Here is a 19319-nt window from a genome sequence, read left to right as displayed (position 1 = left end):
CTTTTGAAAATCTTTTGAAGTTTTTGAAGTCCAAGGTCCTTTTGAAGTTTTTCCAGAACAGTTAGGCAAAGACACAGAGAAGACGAACGAATCCCCTCTACATTTAAATAGTCAAATATGCAACGAATGGTGAACGGCAGACCCACCTTCCAGAAAATTAAAGCATTCACCACGCCATTGCCTTACTACCTACACAGAGCTCCAGATAAGTTGTCTGTTGGGATGAACTTTGCCTCCTCATTTCCATCCTCACGTGGACATCTCAACTTGTAATCATTAACGAACTATCCCTGTAACGGTGGGGGATAACAGGGTGGCTGTACAGTCTGAATATCGCTCAGAGCTGCTTTGGGAAACGAGAAGTCACTGAAAATGTCCAGCAGGTATCACAAAGCAGCATCCGACGGCAATTTGGACCTCTTGAAAGAAGCCACTAGGAAAGACCTCAATACTTCAGATGAAGACGGGATGACACCCACCCTTCTGGCAGCATACCATGGGTATCTAGAAGCTCTGGAAGTCATATGTCGGAGGGGGTAAGTCAAGCCTCATTGCTTAAAGCATGTGGCTGACAAGTATAATTAGTGCGTCATTTTTCTAATGCCCTGATGACCTCAGACCCAAAAGGCTGAAAATCACGGTCATTTCTTTCAATGCATTGCCAAGACTGTTCCTTTTCATCTGCAATGGCCCAGAACCTGTGAGCAGGTCTGTATGTGCGGTTGGTGAAGCCGCATCGACATCAGCAGGACCACCTCATACATGGAGTCTGCAGGGAGCGGTTAGCAGGAGCAGGTCTCTGGGACCTCACCTCGCTGTAATGGAGAAGTTGGCCAACAGCCTTTGGTGATAACATAATTTTGAAACTGGCTCTAGGAAAATGCATTGTTTGAAACATTTTCGGCAAAAAATCTCTCCCATTTGCTTCCAAAGTGCAGTTAGTAGACACCTGCGAAGGTTCAATGCTTTCCAGAGGCAAGTCACAACCGATAGCTTTGAGACAGTAACATCTAAAATTGTTGTTTCTCTGCTTTTTAGAGTATTAGCAACTAACTTGATGATAAAAATGATAATACTGTTTCAGAAGATGGGGTGTGATACTTGCCAACCTGAAAAAAAAAAAAGAAAAAAGTAAAGGAAGGTTTTTTACGGGTTTATTTTCTAATTGTGATATTTCTGTTTGGTATCATTTAAATGCTGAAAATGTATTATTGAAACAGTAATTACCTCCCCACCCTCTGTATTCTCTTGCTTGGAGCCTACCTTTTAAGCTGTGATTCTGTAATAAGATTTAATAAAAGAAAATCTGCTCTTGTGTAGAGATACAGTTAATAAAATACTCTTTTTGGGCTGAGATGAAGATTAAGTTGACCTGTATTTTTAATCATAATAGTTTAAAGAAGATTGGAGGGAAAAGTTGACTAATTATTTGGATGTATCTGAGTTTTCTTTTCTTAAAAATAGAATTGAAAATATGGAATAAAAATAGGTTTTTCATATATTTGCTTTATAGCTCATTGAGCTCAGGTGTGGCTCCTGTAACACAATAAAAAAGACCTTTGGACTGCATGGTTATTGCTGTGTCCCCAGGAGAAGCAAAAAGAGATTGACAGTTTTTCCAGCTTGTATAACTAAGGCAGCTCCAAGATCTAGAATCAATAATGGTTTGTCCCTGAACACCTAGAAGACAGAACAACTAGCTAAGGAAATAATTTTTTTCAAAATTTGAGTGAAAAATATGTCTTCTACCATATAAGTTGATAGAAGTCACAGAGGATGACACAAAGATCGGAATTTCTACGTATTTGTTATTTAATGCATTTCTAACTCTTTCTTCCTAGAGGATAGCTTTGGGACAGTATTGCCCTCAAAATTTTCAAACATATGCATTCACTTCCGCTTTAATCCAAGATTTCTTGACACGATCAGCAAGGTGGGGCGTCAGAAACATGGAGGGAGTCTCACTGGTTTCTTGGGAGAAGCTGAATTTTGGAAGACGTTCAGTCTGTTCTGCAGTCAGTTAACGTTTTCTCGTGAGAAAGTATTTCAATTATGTTTAACAAATTCATCCTTTCCTTGAAGGGGTTTCCTGACAAAAGCACTGAGACGCAGGATGGTTTTCCTTAAAGTGGTTGCAGTGTTTAGGACTCTGAAGCCTGCAACACTTTCAGCCCTTGGAAAAAGTAGCAATACTAACAATAAACTCTTTCATCTTGAAATAGTTTATCTTCCCAGGCATCAAGAGATGTTTCCTCTGCTCGCTTTGCAGGTGCGTGAATAAAAGCAAGACCAAGTAGCAGATCTGGTCTCTTTTGTGTGAGCCTCTTTCTTGGGAAAGCAGGGAAAAGAGGAGTATGAGAACCCAAAGTGGATGTCAAACCTTATCCAAAGTCCCACTGAGCTGGGAACAGACACTCTGGTTTGTCAATTGTTTGAGGCTCAAAGGCTGGCAGGCTCCACGGGGAAAAGAGACCACAAGCAGCTATGAAGGGGCCTGGGGGAGGATGGATGACCCGGCACTCCCAAGGCTCAGGATAACGAAGCTTGTTCGCTAATGTGGGAGTTAAGGAATCCAGCACGCTTGGCCGCGGTCAGACAGCTCCCCAGGCGGAGCCACAAAAGCAGAAATATGTACACATGGCTTCCATATGTCTAAGTGGAGAAACTTTGATCCTCAGCTGCCACCTCCTCGTAGAAATGCCTGTGCTGTTGCAGCCTGGCATGCTCAGACTTGCCGATGTTTCCTAACGCGAGCAGCAACGTCTCAGCTCTGCGAGGACCCCTGACCTCTCTCTTGCCGTGGCATTTCAGGCTGAAGGATGTTGTCAGATTTGGCCCTCAACAAATATGTTAGTGCTTTTCTTCAGAGACACTCAGAGCCAGAGATCAATGCCTGAAGGAGATTTTGTGATAGCATGTACCATCTCATTCATAGTATAATCGCTGTGCAACAAATCTCCAAGACACAGAAATGCTTAAACTCCCACGAGCAGAAATTCTCCGTGTCAATTTGGCCCCTGGCTCTGAAGTTATTAAAGGGTGTGGGCTACTGTGTCTGCCTTGGTTATCAGCCACAGATGGCTCAAGCTCTGTTCTGAACCATTGCTAATGTTGATCCTGCCAAATATGAATTAAAAGATGCAAGCCGATTCTCATCTGCAGGCAGCAGTTCAGTGAGAAGTCAGTGCAAGAGTTAAAAAGCAAGCAATAGTTTCCACTGGCTTTAAATTCAATTGAAAAGATGTGGTATTTTATTTTCAAATGAGCTTCTGCTTTTCAAACCCCATGAGTAGAAGCAGCTTAAGGAGAACAAAAGAGCTGAAGAAAAACAACGGTATCTATCTGAGCTTAAATTAATAGCAATGGAGACAAATGTGTAATCAGGACTTTACTCCTAATCATTTACCTATTACCTACCGAAAAAGTTACTGCATGCGCTCATTAAGTATGTATCCCTGTGGCCAGTGAAGAAGTCTCATAATATTGTCCCTGCATTTGACATACAAAAGGGGAGAGTCACCAAAAAGCCTTCAGAATATTCCACCCAAAAGCTATTGAAACAATTTTGCCATTAGTTCCAATAAGTAGAAGTTGAAGCCTGAGCCCACAGGCGGGCAGGAATTAGAGCTTATGCCACGCACGCAGCCAAACTCAGTGCTCGTGTAAGTAGGTGCAGCACTGTTCTAGAGGAGGGAGCTAAGCTGACTCATTTTCATTGGGCTGTACTCCTTGTAGCAAAGCTGTGCTAAATATTTAGTATCTGTTGAGTCCCACTGCAATGCTGTGCTTGGGTACATCCAGCTCACTGTATGCTATTTTCCTTCTCAGAGGTGATCCGGACAAATGTGACATCTGGGGGAACACTCCTCTCCACCACGCCGCTTGCAATGGTCATATCCATTGCGTTTCTTTCTTGATCAACTTCGGTGCCAATATATTTGCTCTGGACAATGACCTCCGCACTCCCCTGGAGGTGGCTGCCAGCAGAGACCGCAACGAATGTGTCCGAATCCTGGACAAAGCTGCCACCGAGCAGAACATGCTGAACCCAAAGAAGGTCTCCAAACTCAAAGCGCAGGCCCAGAGGAATGTGGAGAAACAAATCAAGGAATGCGAGAAGCGCCAAGAGAAACACCAGCACGAAATGAACCGGAATTATATGAAAGAAAAGGTTGGTACAGTAAATTCTTCCAGAGGGACACACTCCAGAATAAAGTTGCCTAGTCTCTTTGCTTCAAATACAAGTCCTTTCTCCAAAAATCTGAAAGATACCTTCAAACTGAAAGCAAAAAAGACAGCTGACAGCACAAGAAGCCAGAGAACACAAAGCAATGACCAAGAGAATGGTACAGGTAGGAGAACTGTGATGCATTTGTTTGATGAGAAAGAAGAGGATGAATTACTGAATGACGTCGGAGAGAAAGACTTTTCTGATAATGACAGTCAGCTCTCCATTTTTAAGCGGCCAGGTCTTGGCAAGATTGTATTTGGAAGGAATTTGGCTGCAGATGTAAACCCTGGAACTGTGTCTTCTGAGAAAGAAGACATAAGCTTTAAAATGTCCAGTGAGCTCTTTCAGTATGAAAATGCTGAGAATGGCAGGGAAGATGATGCTGAAAATGGTGTTGATATCCCTTGGCATGAAGAAGAAGTAATCTGGGATGACGAGGAAGCAGAGAACACACCCCTTGAGGTATTTCTGGCATCACAGACGCTGGATGAGTTTCTTCCAGTCTTCATGAGGGAAAAGATTGATTTAGATGCCCTGATGCTATGTTCTGATGAAGATCTACAGAGCATTCAGATGGAGCTTGGGCCGAGAAAGAAAGTCCTGAATGCCGTGAATAAAAGAAAACAAGCACTCAAGAACGCTGGAAAGATTGTAGATACTTGCTTATAAATGAACATACCTGTTGCTGTAACCTGCACACTGATTCATTCTTTTCCTCTTTCCAAAGAGCACACAATTCTTTTCAGGCGTCTGCTAAAGCAAAAGGCAGAGAGGTTACCAATTGCTTTAGAAAGTACAGCAAGGACAAAGATTTTTCTCTTTGGATAGATGGCTGTGGTGCACAAATATTAATTCAAGTATATTCTGCCAAAAGGAAAGCATGTGAAGGTAAAAACCCAAAAGCTATAGATTTAAACCCTTTTCTCCCTGAACTGTTTATGGAGATTGCATTTTTTTCTCATTGGAATTATTTAAATTCACTAAAATATTAGTGAAGGCCAGCCACACTACATTCCTTCATAAAGCACTTCCCTTCTTCTCCAAAACCACAATGCAAAGAGAATTCCCAAAGCTTGAGAGCTTTGAGTTTTCTCCATTTGCTTGTTAGATTGCTGCAAACCACCGTTCCTGGTACCGATCACACGTTAGGAATAGCATCCGAATCTTGATTTCAGCTATGTCTTATTGCCTTTAATAGCCTCTGAATGCAAGTAAGACTAATTTACAGCAAGTTTTGTGTTCTTGTCAGTAAAGTGTTTTGCTACTGTAATGATATTAATTAAAAAATACATGAAGTACCCTGCCAAGAGAGGTTTGGTGTGAGCTGTATATTCCTTTCTCTCTCATTAGACTGGGCCCAGTTGCCAGCACCCATCAAGTCCTAAATGGCATCAAGACCACAATACTTTTAAGTACAAGAAGCTGAGGTTTTATTTTCAACATTCTTGATCTGTTTTGGTATATCCTCAGCTTGGTTCCTATAGGGTGCATTTGCCATGGGAAGTCCCAGAAACTAGGATTCTTACCACCCGGCATTTTCTGTTGGTTGTTGTCAGCTTCAGTCTGAAAACTGCCTGTAACACACACACTCAGCTCGTGGAAAGAAAATGAGACTGTGCTTCTGTGGAAGCTCCTGTTCTTTACAGTCTACCTGGAGGTATCCACAGCAGGATTCCCTTCCTTTCTCTCAGGCCTGCTCCCTTGGGAAGACAGCACTACCTGGTATGAATTAATCACTCCTGTTCAGTTGTCTGAACCTAATAAGGTGCCTGTAGCAGCCTTGCTCTGCCGAAGGTCTTAAGTTTTAAGAGGCACAATTATTAGCAGGACTTTTAACTTTAAATCTCTTTTTATAGTCTTCCATTAGTCAGCAATCATTTTTTCCTCAGGGGTATACTATGCATGCGGACACTATTCCTAGTTAATAACCTATTTTAACATGCTTCCTTTTTTCTCCATCTTCTTCTTGTTACTTGGATTTGTTTGTTATAATTCCTTTTCTCGCCTGGACTTTATATGGCATTCTTTCCTCCTTGGATTCCGTACTTCAGCAGGTTGGTATTTTCTTCTATTAAGCAGTCACATCAGTCCCGTTCTGCACAACCGCAACTGCTGTGCTTAGCACAGTAATTAAATCAGACAGCATCCCCCAAGGTTCTGTGTTATTAACATGCTGGGTTGTTTTCATTTTGGCTAAGAAACTTCCAAATGTTTAACGAAGCAAGAAGGAAATGATGACTCTTACATATTTGAAGGCATATGATGCGTGGATTTTGAAGGGTCAAATCCTATCATTCTCAGTCTGGTTCTTTACCTGCCCAAATGCTTGTGACCTGCTCACAACACACCGTCACAACATCAGAGGGGTGCTGCTCACAAAGGACGTGTCCAATACCTGCCCTTATCACAGAACAGCTCCAGCGGTTCTGCAATAGGCCCCAAGTACCTCTAAATTGCACTGAGAATCTGCCCGATTGCTGTGACCTCTGACAGCCAGAGGTAATGGCAGAGACTATCTGCACCCAAATTGTTTGACTCGGTTGTCACAAGCATCCAGCATGTTTTGGCATGTCCTTAAGGTATCCACAGTAACTATGGAGGTAGCAGAGACAGCACAAGATCTACGGGAAGGAGTTCCTTGTCCTTCTGGAACTGAGGAAGTCTCTACAGTCTAGAGACCAAGTAAGAAGTCCCAGAGCAACCCATATGACATTGTAGGCAACTGATTCAACCCCAATATATATATATACCCTTTTAAAATAAATTAAAAAAATTAAGTGCAATAGTGCTAGGCCTTTTCTTGCAGGATGGTCCTGGAAATTGGCCTCTGAGATAAAGGAGCTGTGTGGAACAAGGCAGGGGGGGGCCAGAAATAATAATGAGGAACATTCACATTTGTTTTTTCCACTTGTGTACTTTGCTGTTTTCCAAATTTTATCACCAACCCCTTTGTTTCTTTTATAATTTGAAGTATTTAAATTAGTGAATCCCAGATCCGACTCCTTAGTAATTGTACAGTACAGTTCCGTTGGAGACACTTTATGTATCACATGTGCAAACTTATAGCCCAGTCAAAACCCAAACGGTAAAACCATGGGATCTCACATGATCACAGCCCTGCCACGTACAGGATTCTCCTTCTTTAAGGATTTCATACTCTGCACTGGACAGATATCAAGAGGAGGGAATGTGCAGCATGGGAGTATCACAGTGGAGAAGAGCAGTCTCAATTTATTTTCCCCTTTAAATTCAGTGATCACATTTATTGAGAAAGTAGTCACTGTAACAACTTGAATACTTTCTTCCCGATCTTCAAAAATAAACAAAACCACCCAGAACAAAAGGAATGCACAACAAAATGAAAGTCAAATAAAGACAGCAGTATCTATTTAATTTTAACATAAATGCAAGTTACACAATTTCTTGAGACTCTGATTTGCAAGAGAAGGAAACATGAAAATTAAGGTTATTATTTCCCCTAAAAAAAAAAAAAAAAAAAAAAAAAAATCTAAAGACAGCTTCCAAGCAACTCCCATTGTAATTGAATCGAATCCTCTTCATGAATTCAGAGGTACAATGCTGAAGCCAGGCTCCCTATTGCCCATGAAAGCCGAGAACACTGTGGGTTTCATAACGAGGTTTCTGGACTAGTTCCATCTACTTTTAAAGTGCATGGTCTGTAGAAAAGTACATGTGAAAATAAATTGTATTTGTCTTCTTCCCAAATACTACGTCTCACTTTAAATTACAAACCTTGTTTTACACAGGCACAGAACTGGGGTAATATTGTCAAAATAGTAAGTGCAAGTTACCATAGAGTTCTTGAATTTGGAACATTGATGGCTGTCACATTTGTCTCACACTAGTGGAGTTCTCCATTGCTGAAGTAATAAGCCAAGCCAACACATGTATTTCTGAACACTTCAGAAATGACATAGAAGAAAACAACATATGTGAAAATAGTAATTTTTCTACAATAAAAAAAATGCAAAAGCTTATAGAGAAATTTCTGTTCTTGTTTCTGCTGATATAAACAAGGTCCATGGGGTTAGACTTCTAGCCACAAAAAGACGTCTTTTGACCCTATTCACTTACTGGTCTGGTACCCTTCCACTAAAACTCTGCAAATTACAAACTCTGCCACTTACTACTTTTTTCCAACTAGTTTACACCAGGCTTATAACTTTTAGTATTATGTCACACCTGCACTGTACTCGCTAACCTCTTCTATACTTACTTATGCATCATCAAGGGCTTTAATGCTGCTTCTGAACCTCCTTCCTTTTGCTCTGCCGTATTCTACTGGCATCAATATAGAATGACCATGTCATCTAACCCTTCCACAGATTGAAGAAACACTTAATAGCCTGCATGAAATAATATGCAAGTAGAAATAAAATTTCATAAGGCATGACTCTAGCCTAAGACAAGAATTTGTTTCGAGGGCAATAGCTATTTTTCAGCAGATGCTCAATCTTTTGTAAGGCAGTTGCATAACAGCACAAAACTGGAACTTTTCCTTATGTAGAACATCACTGAGTTCTTCCGCCAAGAAAGGATCATGGAAATTCCTGTCCCAGCAAATACCCACTGGGATAAAAGAACAATTAGCAATCGATGCATAGTACTGCCAAGATGAAAATATTTGCCTACACTTAAGTTTATCCTATTGAAATCAATTTGCACGGTTCCAATCTCCGAGAAGCTTAGAAAAAGAACTTACAAACACCATAGATTAATAAAAAAATCTCCCCATAGATTAGAAGTTAAATCAGAACACATTTTTAGTACTCACATTTTGGATGACTCCTTGCAATACGAAAATGGCAATATCCCACTTAGGGCCATACTAACGGAGGTATTGAGGGTAGTTTCCTCCCAGTTAAAATGTACATAATATTAGCTCTGATTTTTTGCTCTCCAAGTCTTCCTGAGCTAGGTCTTTCACAAAACCAGACAGAAATCTAACTGTATGAAGGCATCATTATTTATATAAACTCCCACTCAGGAGTATGCTCTTAAATGGAAAACCATCGGGTGTGAGGGCAGAGAATGGGGTTTGTGAGGGGTGAAAGTAAGGATGGTGACTTCCAGATCCCAGTCTGAGCTGGAAGGGAAGGGGTGGGCTGCGTTCCCAGGAGAGACTGAAGATTAAGGCTACTGTCAGTGTAGCACAGAAACCCACAGCTGTGTTTAAAGCACCATCACAGGTAAATATGATGCCAGAGTCCATTCTCCAAATTGATATATTTTACTACAGTATGAATTGCCTCTCTAAAAGCATGAAATATACCCACAGACTTCTGCTACATAAATAATTAGAGAGGAAAGGGATTGATTCCAGAGCTCTACCAAAATATGTAAAAATACCCTATTAGTATCACTGCAAACATCTAATACTTGCCATTACATGAGATACATATATTACTAATACTGCAGGTATCTAATACTTGCCATTAGAAAACTGCAGAAATTAGTCTATTGCTGAAACTTTACTTTTCATTCTTGAATGTTCTAGAAGAGCCACATTCAGATAGGACTGGTGCCTTTCTTATTAACAAAAGATCCAAGGAAACTAAGTGCAAACAATTTTCTTGGCCTCGTTGGCATTGTAGACTTCTCTCTTTAGTTACCAGCTGACCATGAATCATAAACAAATTTTGCTGCTACTGTATCTTCAACTGCCATCCCTGAAAAAGAATTAAAGTCACCTTCAAACAGTTCTTCAGCTGTAGAAAATAATTTAGCTTCAGAAGGGAACAGAAGGACTCAGGAAATCATCTAACTGGACAGCAACAGAAATCATTCCCCATCCCCAGCACCTAGTGTTACATTCAGAGTTTATAGCCATCATGTAACTGTTAGGTGTGCTATATGAAGTTAATAGTAGGAATCTAATTTTTAGTGTTCATATCACAACTTGGCCCTTTCAGATCTCTTTCCCCCAAACATCAACTCCAACCCCACAGTATACTGCCACATTGTCTGTAGGTCAGACAGACTTCAGAGGCATAACAGCAGGGCATTCGGTTTGGAGCTGTATTAATAAACGCTGCAGTCATGTATTGAACCATTGTGAAATGGAAAATGTAGTTCTTCCTATTGTTTGTTTGCTTTCCTATCACTTTTCATTACATCAGTCCTGCTAGATAAATAAAAAAGGGAAATAAAAAGGCCAAATGCAAATCCCGTTCTAGTTTCTTCTAGACAGTGCATTGCCACAGCAGTTTTGAAGATGATCTGCAGCTTTCCCACACATGGGGGGCCTAACAAATAACAAGGCATTGTTTTCTGTCAGACTTGTACACAGGAGGTGTTGTTCTTACCCAGTGATTTAAACACTGTTGTTTTCTCAGGCAGGGCTGGTTTTGTACCCTTCAGTACCTCTCCCAGCTCAGCAAAAATCTCTGCCTGTAAAACAAATACACGTTTATACAAAAACATAACATCCATACATAGATTAAAACTTTTTTCCTGAGTGACTTACAAAAGAAAGAAACTCCTCCAGTTCTGCTATACCAGAACTGATTCTCTTTCAAAGCTGAAGCAGATCAGTATTCAGACAAGTAATACAGAAACTGGGCAGAAATCAGAGGAGTGGAATGATTTTCAGAGAAAAAACAGCTGACAGACTTTCCTCAGTCAGTAAATTACAGTGGGTAGCTTGTTACGTATCCAACAAAACACATGGGGTTCCACACACCTTACTGTACCTGGACCTCTTACGTTAAACCTCAAAAGTGGAAACCATATTTGTTCTGCAAAAACATTAGAAGAGAAAAACACAAACCTCCATTAAACCTAAAAGAGCCCCTGCTGTCAAATTTCTGCAGATCGCTAACTGTCTGCTTGGCTTCTGTTGTCCATTCTCTAGAGGCCTGATGTCTGTCAATCTTCCCATAATACTTCAGTATGAAAGTTACAGGTTTTAACAAATAGATTGTAAAAATACTTAACATAACTACCAAACAGTGCAGGATACGTAGGTCTTTCAAAACCAATACTTTGTTATTGTACACAAAGGCCAATGCTGAAAACACACTACTTTAATATGGTGCCATGTAATGGCTGATACAGAGGCTGCATGGTTTTGACATAGGCATACAGAAGCCTCAGTGTGAAACCAATTTATTTTTCAGCCTGTGCCTGGAAAGTGTTAACAACTATGTTTGATACTCTAAAAAGTTTCAGTGCAGCACATTATCAGTACCAACTCATTTCAAACACAAGCCAATTGCCACAAAAATCAAGTCCACAATTTAAGAAAGTCTTACCCCTGATAATATAACATCTCCTGATTCTGTAAGAGCAGCCTCTCTGGAATCCACATACAGAACGGAATTCTTCATTAGTTCATTATCCAGTTCTCTCCAGTCTGGTCTGCTTGCTCCAACAGCTAAGACAACAAAACTGGTGAATTTGGGAGGAATGCTTAAAACAACTTCCAACCACATTTTGTCCAAAAGACACGTGCGAGGTAACAACAGACATTATTATGGAAACGTGGAAATACAAACAATCCAAGGTTAGCACTGGAGACATACTGACTGATAAAACAAAAAAATAGGATGTGCCTGAGCAACTGGGAAAAAGCCTACATTTCTCTCAACCTGACCTCAGCTGCAATGCTGACATATACATGGCCTGTTTCTGTAAGGTGCTAACCCCCTGCATTTCCACTGACATCAGTGAAGGATGACATTGGGTCCAACCCTCCAAATTACAGCTCATTTAAATGTACAGCATCCTTGACCTCTAGTCATGCAGATGCTGCTGCTGATAAAAGTCTCACACTCCCCATAAGCATAGCCAGAACAACTGGAATCAATTGGCCTTTGCATTTCAACCTGCTGGACCATTAAACTGCAGCTCTTCAGGAAGCAGAAGGGAGCTTCTTTGCTGGCACTGTTTCCACATCTTTGGTACACTGGTCGGACTGCTCTTTCCAAATAATGCTGACAGAGAAGAGAAGAGGAAGTAGCTCTGCTTAGCCCTTCAGCATCTCATCTTTACATTTCTTGTGTTGATATATGTGTAACTACGTATAGCTACAAAACAAACAAGCCTTTGCTAGGTACCTTGAAAATGACACCGATAAGTAACTGTGACATAATTACTCTGTTAGAATAAACTTCGATCACTGGTGATGCAACTCAAGGAAGATAATCTTAAGGTTATAAAGACAACTATTCTGCAGACAGAGTAAACTGCTTCTATGAGTGCCAAATTAACAGGGTTTTGTTGCTTTTTATTTTTTAAACAGAGTTAACTAATACCTAATACAGCTCCTCTGAAACATTCAATAGTTGTTTTGTCAGTAGAATATCCTTGTTCGCAGACTCTGGGTAGCCGAGGCATAAGAAAATCATCTCGCTTTGTCTGTTATCTCTTGTACCCTTGTCTTTCATCAGATCATTACCAAAGGCCCTGAAATTTATAGTCCTTTCATTTGATCCAGACTGTGTTTGTTATGCATCTATTGAGGAAAAATAAGATTTGAAGAATCCCTCAATTATCCTGAACAGATGAGAACTAAAGTATTGTGCAGCAAAGGCTTGCCCATGCAGACAGAGAGTTCAATGTTAGTAATTAGGATTTTTAAACCTATAGCTTTCTATTATCTCCTTGCAGCTTTATAAGCAGTGCAAGTTGAGCAGGTTATGGATTTTCACTTATCTGGGGAAAGTGAAAACAAGGAGCGTAACTTTTTAAATATAGCAAGACCACTATCAACTTGTTATGGGCTAAAAAAGAAAAAAAAACCCAAACAAAACCAGTTACACTGTAGACAAATGCTTTTTTAAAAGTGTCCAACTGTTACAGAATAATAAATTCCATGTTGCCTGAATGCCTCGTCAAACAGCACAAATGCCTCAATGGAGGGGGGAAAAAAAAAAGGCAAAGAAAGGAGAGGGGTCTTTGTGTACGTGTCGCCTCAGTGACTGTAGATCTTAATTGGTTTTGGTTGTACTTCTGGCTTCCATTCCGTGACAGAACACACACAACAACATTCAAGGACAAAGGACTAAATTGAGTTTGAAAAATTGGTAGGATGCTGCTGGAATGTAGGACCTTCCTTTAAATTGTTCCCTTTGACAAGTCGCTTTTGTCTTATTACCATGCCATTTGGAAAGTGCACAAGGTCATCTGAACCAGGCCCACAATTAATAAAATAAGCAAATGTGGGCATTTCCAGAGGCTCCAAACAATAGTGTGGCAACATCATTACAAGGCAGGAGGGAGAAAAAAAAAAAAAAGGACACAAAAAAAAAAAGCCCCCCAAACCTCAGCATAATTAGAGGTCAAATTGTGAGGTTCTTAACTCAGTTATTGCATCTTTTTAACTCAAGTAAAACAAAACAAAACAAACAAAAAAACCCAAACAAAAAATCCCCCATGAAGAACACCAAACAACATTAACAGCCCAAAAAGGAACAAATAGAGGAGCTTACAAAATTGGGTGAAGAAAAGATGACAACTACCAGGGAAACAGTAGAATGAGCAGGAATCACTTTGGAAATAACATGTTTGTATGGGTTATTTAAACAGAGAGCAGGGCGAGCATCAAGTGACAACATAGTAGGAAAGATGATGCACCACTAGGGAAAAAAGCATATCCCATGCTCTAGCAAACACCCAGTGATGGAATATGCAGAAGTTCTGGCTCCAGAAAACCAGGAAGACGGGGCTGGGAAACTGGTCCTCACTAAAGGGAAAAAGCCAAAATGGAAAGAACATTCATTCTGAGAGGCAGAGAGTACTGCTTTTCAACAGTTTTTGATGCTAAACAATGTGATAATAAATATATTCTTTAAAAGATGAGAACACAGCATACCATTGACATGGGCACCTGGTTTTACCCAGTCTCCAAATAAAATTGGTGTTGTTGCCATAGTGACTGTTATAATCACATCAGCCCCAGTAACTGCCTCCTGAGCAGAAGAGCAGACCTGCACTGGACCATTAACTGAATTAGCAAACTTCACCGCTTTCTCTTTGGTGCGATTCCATATCCTGACCTTCAAGGGGAAAAAAAGACACACACATTAGCTTGGAGAATTTCTCCTTGCTGAAACAGAACACTGTACCAGGTTTTCAGCAGATACTTATATGTATCCTAAATGGGGGTTCTTTCCCATTTAACTTTCTTGTCATACAAGTGACCAAATTTCATGTGCGTGTGCAGCTACATTTAAATGACTGTTTTGTTATGCCAGAATAACAGCTCCTTGTAGAGCTGTATTTATAAAATACAGCTATTTCTGATAAACGTATTTAAGGGAAAGTGACAGAAAGCTCATCCAAGTATGGCATACACAGTAGGATTTTCTCGGAGAGAAAAGCTGTCTGAAACTTGACATTGTTTCCACCACCCCCCCCTTTTTTTAAACCACCATTTGAGCAAGAAATTCTACAGGTGTTCAGAGTATTCTTGGGTTCTGTAAAAACAGAATAAAAATATGATTAACCCCTTAACTTCATTGGCTATAGTATGGTTTATTTATACTAAGTGGTCCTGAAACATAACAGGGTACATCTGTTTTCCTCTATTAAGATGTGTCCATTACCTCTTTAAATGTGAACAGCTCCGTGAAGATATCATAATGGCTATATGCTTGAACACCAGCTCCCAAAATGCAGAGCACTTCTGCAAAAGCTGGCATTAACAACTAAACAGTATCAAATACATAAAAAATAAATGTAAGCACAACATATTAACAGGTATGACAAATATATATCAAAATACTACAAAAGAGAGCAGTATCCTTAGTCCTTTTAAACAAAAAGAAGTTTTTATGCAAAAGCTAGTATTGATTCATAACAATATAAAACAATATTCAATTACTGCTATATATATAGTTTTTTAAATGCAAAATCTAGCATCAATAGCATCAAAGTACATCACAGCTTGATTCGGTTTTGAATTGTCCGACTCTTGAAATTCAGACTTAACATGCAACAGTATGAGCCAATGCAAATTCTGGGGCCTCGGCACACTCTAATACAAGTATAATGTATTACACCTAGATGACTAACTAAGTGTAAAACCATAGTGTTGATGTTCTGTACCGGCTGAAAACAGGGCTCATAATACTGAAAGCTATCAGTACTGAAGTGGTGGCTGCGTGGGTAAACCCGTCCTGGTAGCCCCAAACTAAACCTTCTTTTTCAATTCACTGAAGCCATAAATCATACCATAACCAGACCCTGGCATTGTAAAAGCCATGCTACGTATGCATCAGGTATTGTAAAAATAGGGATGGTTCTGAGGAACAAATATTAAAATTCAGTTCCATGATTGCTTTTGGTTTTCTGGTTTAGTTCTTCCCTGTGATTCCCCAGTACTTGGCAAAGGTGAAGAGAGGGCTGATGGAGTGCAGCCCAAAGCTATCCTTGTGTCTTGTTTATGCATTTGCTGTGGCCACTCGCTTCTGTATAAAAAGCTTTAGAATTGTCTAAGCTCTCAACACTTATTCTGCTGCAAATAAATTTCTAAAAAATCTCATTGATCCCATTTTTCAGTAGCAAAAACTCTTTTTAATGTTCCTTTCAAAGGCTCCAAAGCACTGATTTCAAAGGTTCCTTGCATAAAAGCATGGGTCTTTGAAAAGCAAATGCCATAAAGAGGACAAGATGACAACTATGAGCTAAACTCAAACACTCCTGAACACTTCCCAAAACAGCAGACGACAATGAAGGATCTGATCTTAAAGTCTCTTCAGCAGCCAAGCTCCTTTGAGGCTAGCAGAGCCTTGACTGTGTAAAAACTGTCAGAACTGCCCAAGTGTAGAATGGCTGAGATGAATGAGGTCCTATAACCTCATGTCCAAGGAATCCATTGTAAATTGTTCTGTCCCTTGGGCCAGGGGAAGCCCTTGGGGACAGGTTCTTCACTCCAATTTTATGTCAGTTTAGCTCTATTGCCATGGATAGAGACATGCTGGCATGAAGACTGACACTAATGAAGTGGTGAAATCAGCCTTCAGTCTGATGCAAAGCTGATGGGTGAAAAACAGAGCTCTGGCCCTCAGAGCTCTGCCTCATCCTTTGAGGCAAGGACTAAAACCCTGCTGTGCAATGGTCAGTGACTTGCTCTCCTCCCACTATTAGCAGCCCAACCAAATATAGTTTTAAAAAAGAATTCAGAATCAGCAATTTCCAACTGAAATTGAAATGATTTTTCAAAGCAACATACAGCAAGATACACCTCAACTGTCTTCAGACACTGAAGTTTATGGCTGTAGTCATAGTCATCTGGACATCTTCCAGTGACAACAGAAATGGACAGACAGACAGAGAGACAGCTCTGAACAAGTCATCCATCTATCCCAAGCATCATCTATCTTAAAAGGACACACATTGCCCCCTGCAAATGTGCCTTTTTCCTCTTTCTCCAGGTCCAGTGCAACCCACCTGTCTTGGCCCAGCAGCAGAAAATGTACATCTAAACAAAACTGAATTTATCACTACAGCCACATCACCCAAAGCCATAAAGGAGCATGTTAAGACAAGCACAAAAGAAAGAAAATATCAGAGGAAGACACCTCAGTAAATTCCCAGAAGAGTGTGCAGAACAAGCCACAAAAACATAGCACAGATTCCTTCTCCAATCGCACACAAAGGGTTAAAGCCAGACATGACTCACTCAAAACAGAAAACTCCTATTTTAAGTTTTCTCTGAAGGTATGTATGTTATCATAAATGTAATTTAAAGCTGTATTTGATGAAAATTCACATACACTGAAAGCCATTTACATCATTTCTTCTAGTTATTTTATATGTAATACCACTAGATCTGTCCCTATTTAGGAAACACAAGACATACCTTGGTAGCAATTGCAGAAACTGCAGCTGTTCGCTTTGCTGTAATGACACTGCCATCTAGGACCTTTTAAAAAAAACCAAAAAGTTCAAACAAACTGAAACAAACAGTGAAAATGTGAGTAAATACCAAACATTTCCATCCAATTTGTGAATTATGTGATATTACAGGGCACAGATAAAATAAAAGCTGGTAACTACTATTATAGCAACCACAAACCATATAAAAGTCACATGTTTAAACTGGGCAGATTCTCTGTCTATTCCAGTTCTTCCATGTCATTCCACCAGCACAAATGGAAGTGAAAACTGGTCAGAGCTGAGCCATCCCTAACTCACACGACCCTTCATGTACTGCACTTCCCTGGCTCTCCAACGCAGGGAATATATTGCAAGGTCGGTCAACTGCAATACTGCGCACTCCAGTAAGACCAGGGACCAATGCAAGCTGGCACTGGTTCATGAGTCTGCACTGCCTTGGTCTGTACAAAGGATGGCAAGGAACTATGGAACTACTTTAATGTATATTGCACACAGTGGGGCACTCCTGCCGCAACGTGTATTAGCTACTGCGTACAAACTGACAGTTTTGGAGTAGAAGCCAAACGTAGTTTTCTTGACCAGTTTTGGCCCTTTAATAATCATTATTACTAGAGTGTAATGTAAATTGTCAATATTCTTAAAAAATTCTTAAATCCTTTAAAAAAGAAAAAAAAAAATCAGACTCTGAATACTATTCCCTGCGATGCCACTTGTAAGTCTCTCGATTTAGACTTAAGATGGTTCAAGATCGATTCTCTATTCAGAAAGGGTTTTTTTTTTTTCCTTTCAAATGCAAGGTAAACTTTTCCTGATCATTACCCTCTTCTAGTCACCCTGTGAGCCATCAGACTCTCTCCAAACCACAAGCAGCAGCGAACAGCCAGCAGAATACAGTTTAACATGTATGCAAGATAGAAGGCTTTAGGCCAAATTCTTATTTGGCACAAACACATTTTCATCGATGAGGTGGGTAAACTCAGGCCAGTTTACACAATTTCCAGCTTCTAACAATCAGCAGGGTGAACCGACGGAGCATGAACAGAGGGGAATGCAGAAACATGCATGACACTCACAGCTTTTAAGGAACCATTTCTTGGGTCAAATAAGAGTACTGTCGCTTGGTGAGAAGGGACCGAGGAATCCTTCTTGTGTTCATAAAAAGTCACCAACTTGGTTGTCAGAGCGTCGTCTGCGGCACTGTAAGCCGGCATGACTCCTAGGAACCTTAGAAGAGAATTACTTGTATTACTTACACACCTTCGGCACGGGAGCCTACAGCCACCGGAGTGGTGACCATCAGACGGCTACTGACCAGTTAATCAGTAACTCGATACCAACGACCTTTCCTGATGCTCCGATTCCTTCCACCCCGTCCCCTCCCCGCCGCAGCCCCGACCCCAGCTGCTGCTACCCCCGCTGCTCGCTCGGAGGGGCCGCACCTCCGTTCCCCCGCCGTCCCGCCCCGGCGCTCCGCCAGGCCGCCGCTTCGCGGCGCCCACCGCGACGCTGGGAAAGCAGCCCCGCCGCCCGCCTCACCCGCCGTGCCGGCGCACCGGCACCACGGTGCGCACGGGCTGCACGACGCCTCCCGCCGCGCCGGCCGAGAAGTTGGCCAGGGCGGCCTCCAGCGCCGGCAGCAGGAGGCTGGCGCGGGGCAGGTGCTTCGCCACCTCCTCGGCATCGATGAAGACGGGCGGAGTCGAGCCCATGGCGAGCACCAGGCAGACGGGACGGGGCAACAGCACCGCGTATCCCCCAGCACCGCCGCTAAGTACTCGGCGGGGCGCCCCCGCCCCAGCGCCGCTGCCGCCCGCCCCGCGGCGGCACCGCCCCGCGGCCCACCCCGCACCCGCGCTGCCAGCCGCCGGGGTCCCGGCTCCCCGCCCCCCACGGGCACGGCGGGCGCCCTCCCGCCCCGTGCGACCGCCGAGGGCCACCCCGCGGCTGGGGGCAAGCTCCGACGCCCAGGCAACGGCCGCGCCTCCCCAGGCACCGCCGGAGGCCGCCGCTGCCACCCCTCCTCAGGCACTGCCGCGGGGAGAGGTGGCTGCGAACGCCACGAAATGGGTCTGCCCTGCCTTATCTACGGTTCGCCACAGCCCGGAGGCACCACTGGGACCCCCGTGCCCCGAGGCGTGGAACAGCCCCCGCCCCGCGGCGCGCGGGAGGAGGCGGCGGCGGCTCTCTGCGCATGTGCACAGCCGTCCCGGAAACCCGCGAGGGG

General features: G+C 42.0%; 2 protein-coding genes across 2 annotated transcripts; one reads left to right on the top strand and one right to left on the bottom strand.

Annotated features, from left to right (window-relative positions):
- Positions 1-372: 372 nt before the first annotated feature.
- Positions 373-5046, top strand: ANKS4B (ankyrin repeat and sterile alpha motif domain containing 4B; the record flags this gene model as incomplete). The annotated part of the gene is made up of 2 exons (XM_082006936.1): positions 373-536; positions 3829-5046. 2 exons carry the CDS (start codon positions 373-375, stop codon positions 4898-4900), a joined length of 1236 nt encoding a protein of 411 aa, XP_081863062.1. The 3' UTR covers positions 4901-5046.
- Positions 5047-9856: 4810 nt separating this feature from the next.
- Positions 9857-18914, bottom strand: CRYM (crystallin mu; the record flags this gene model as incomplete). The annotated part of the gene is made up of 8 exons (XM_082006682.1): positions 18632-18914; positions 18169-18319; positions 17058-17120; positions 14800-14901; positions 14067-14250; positions 11506-11627; positions 10558-10642; positions 9857-9921 (listed from the first exon to the last, which is right to left on the bottom strand). The coding sequence occupies exons 1-8, from the start codon at positions 18802-18804 to the stop codon at positions 9857-9859; spliced, it is 945 nt and encodes a 314-aa protein (XP_081862808.1). The 5' UTR covers positions 18805-18914.
- Between the last annotated feature and the right edge of the window lie 405 nt (positions 18915-19319).

Source organism: Phaethon aethereus (genome assembly GCF_964289735.1).
Source record: "Phaethon aethereus genome assembly, chromosome: 15".
NCBI lineage: Eukaryota > Metazoa > Chordata > Aves > Phaethontiformes > Phaethontidae > Phaethon > Phaethon aethereus.
Note: the sequence above shows the minus strand (reverse complement) of the source record. Positions and strands in the feature narration are given on the sequence as shown.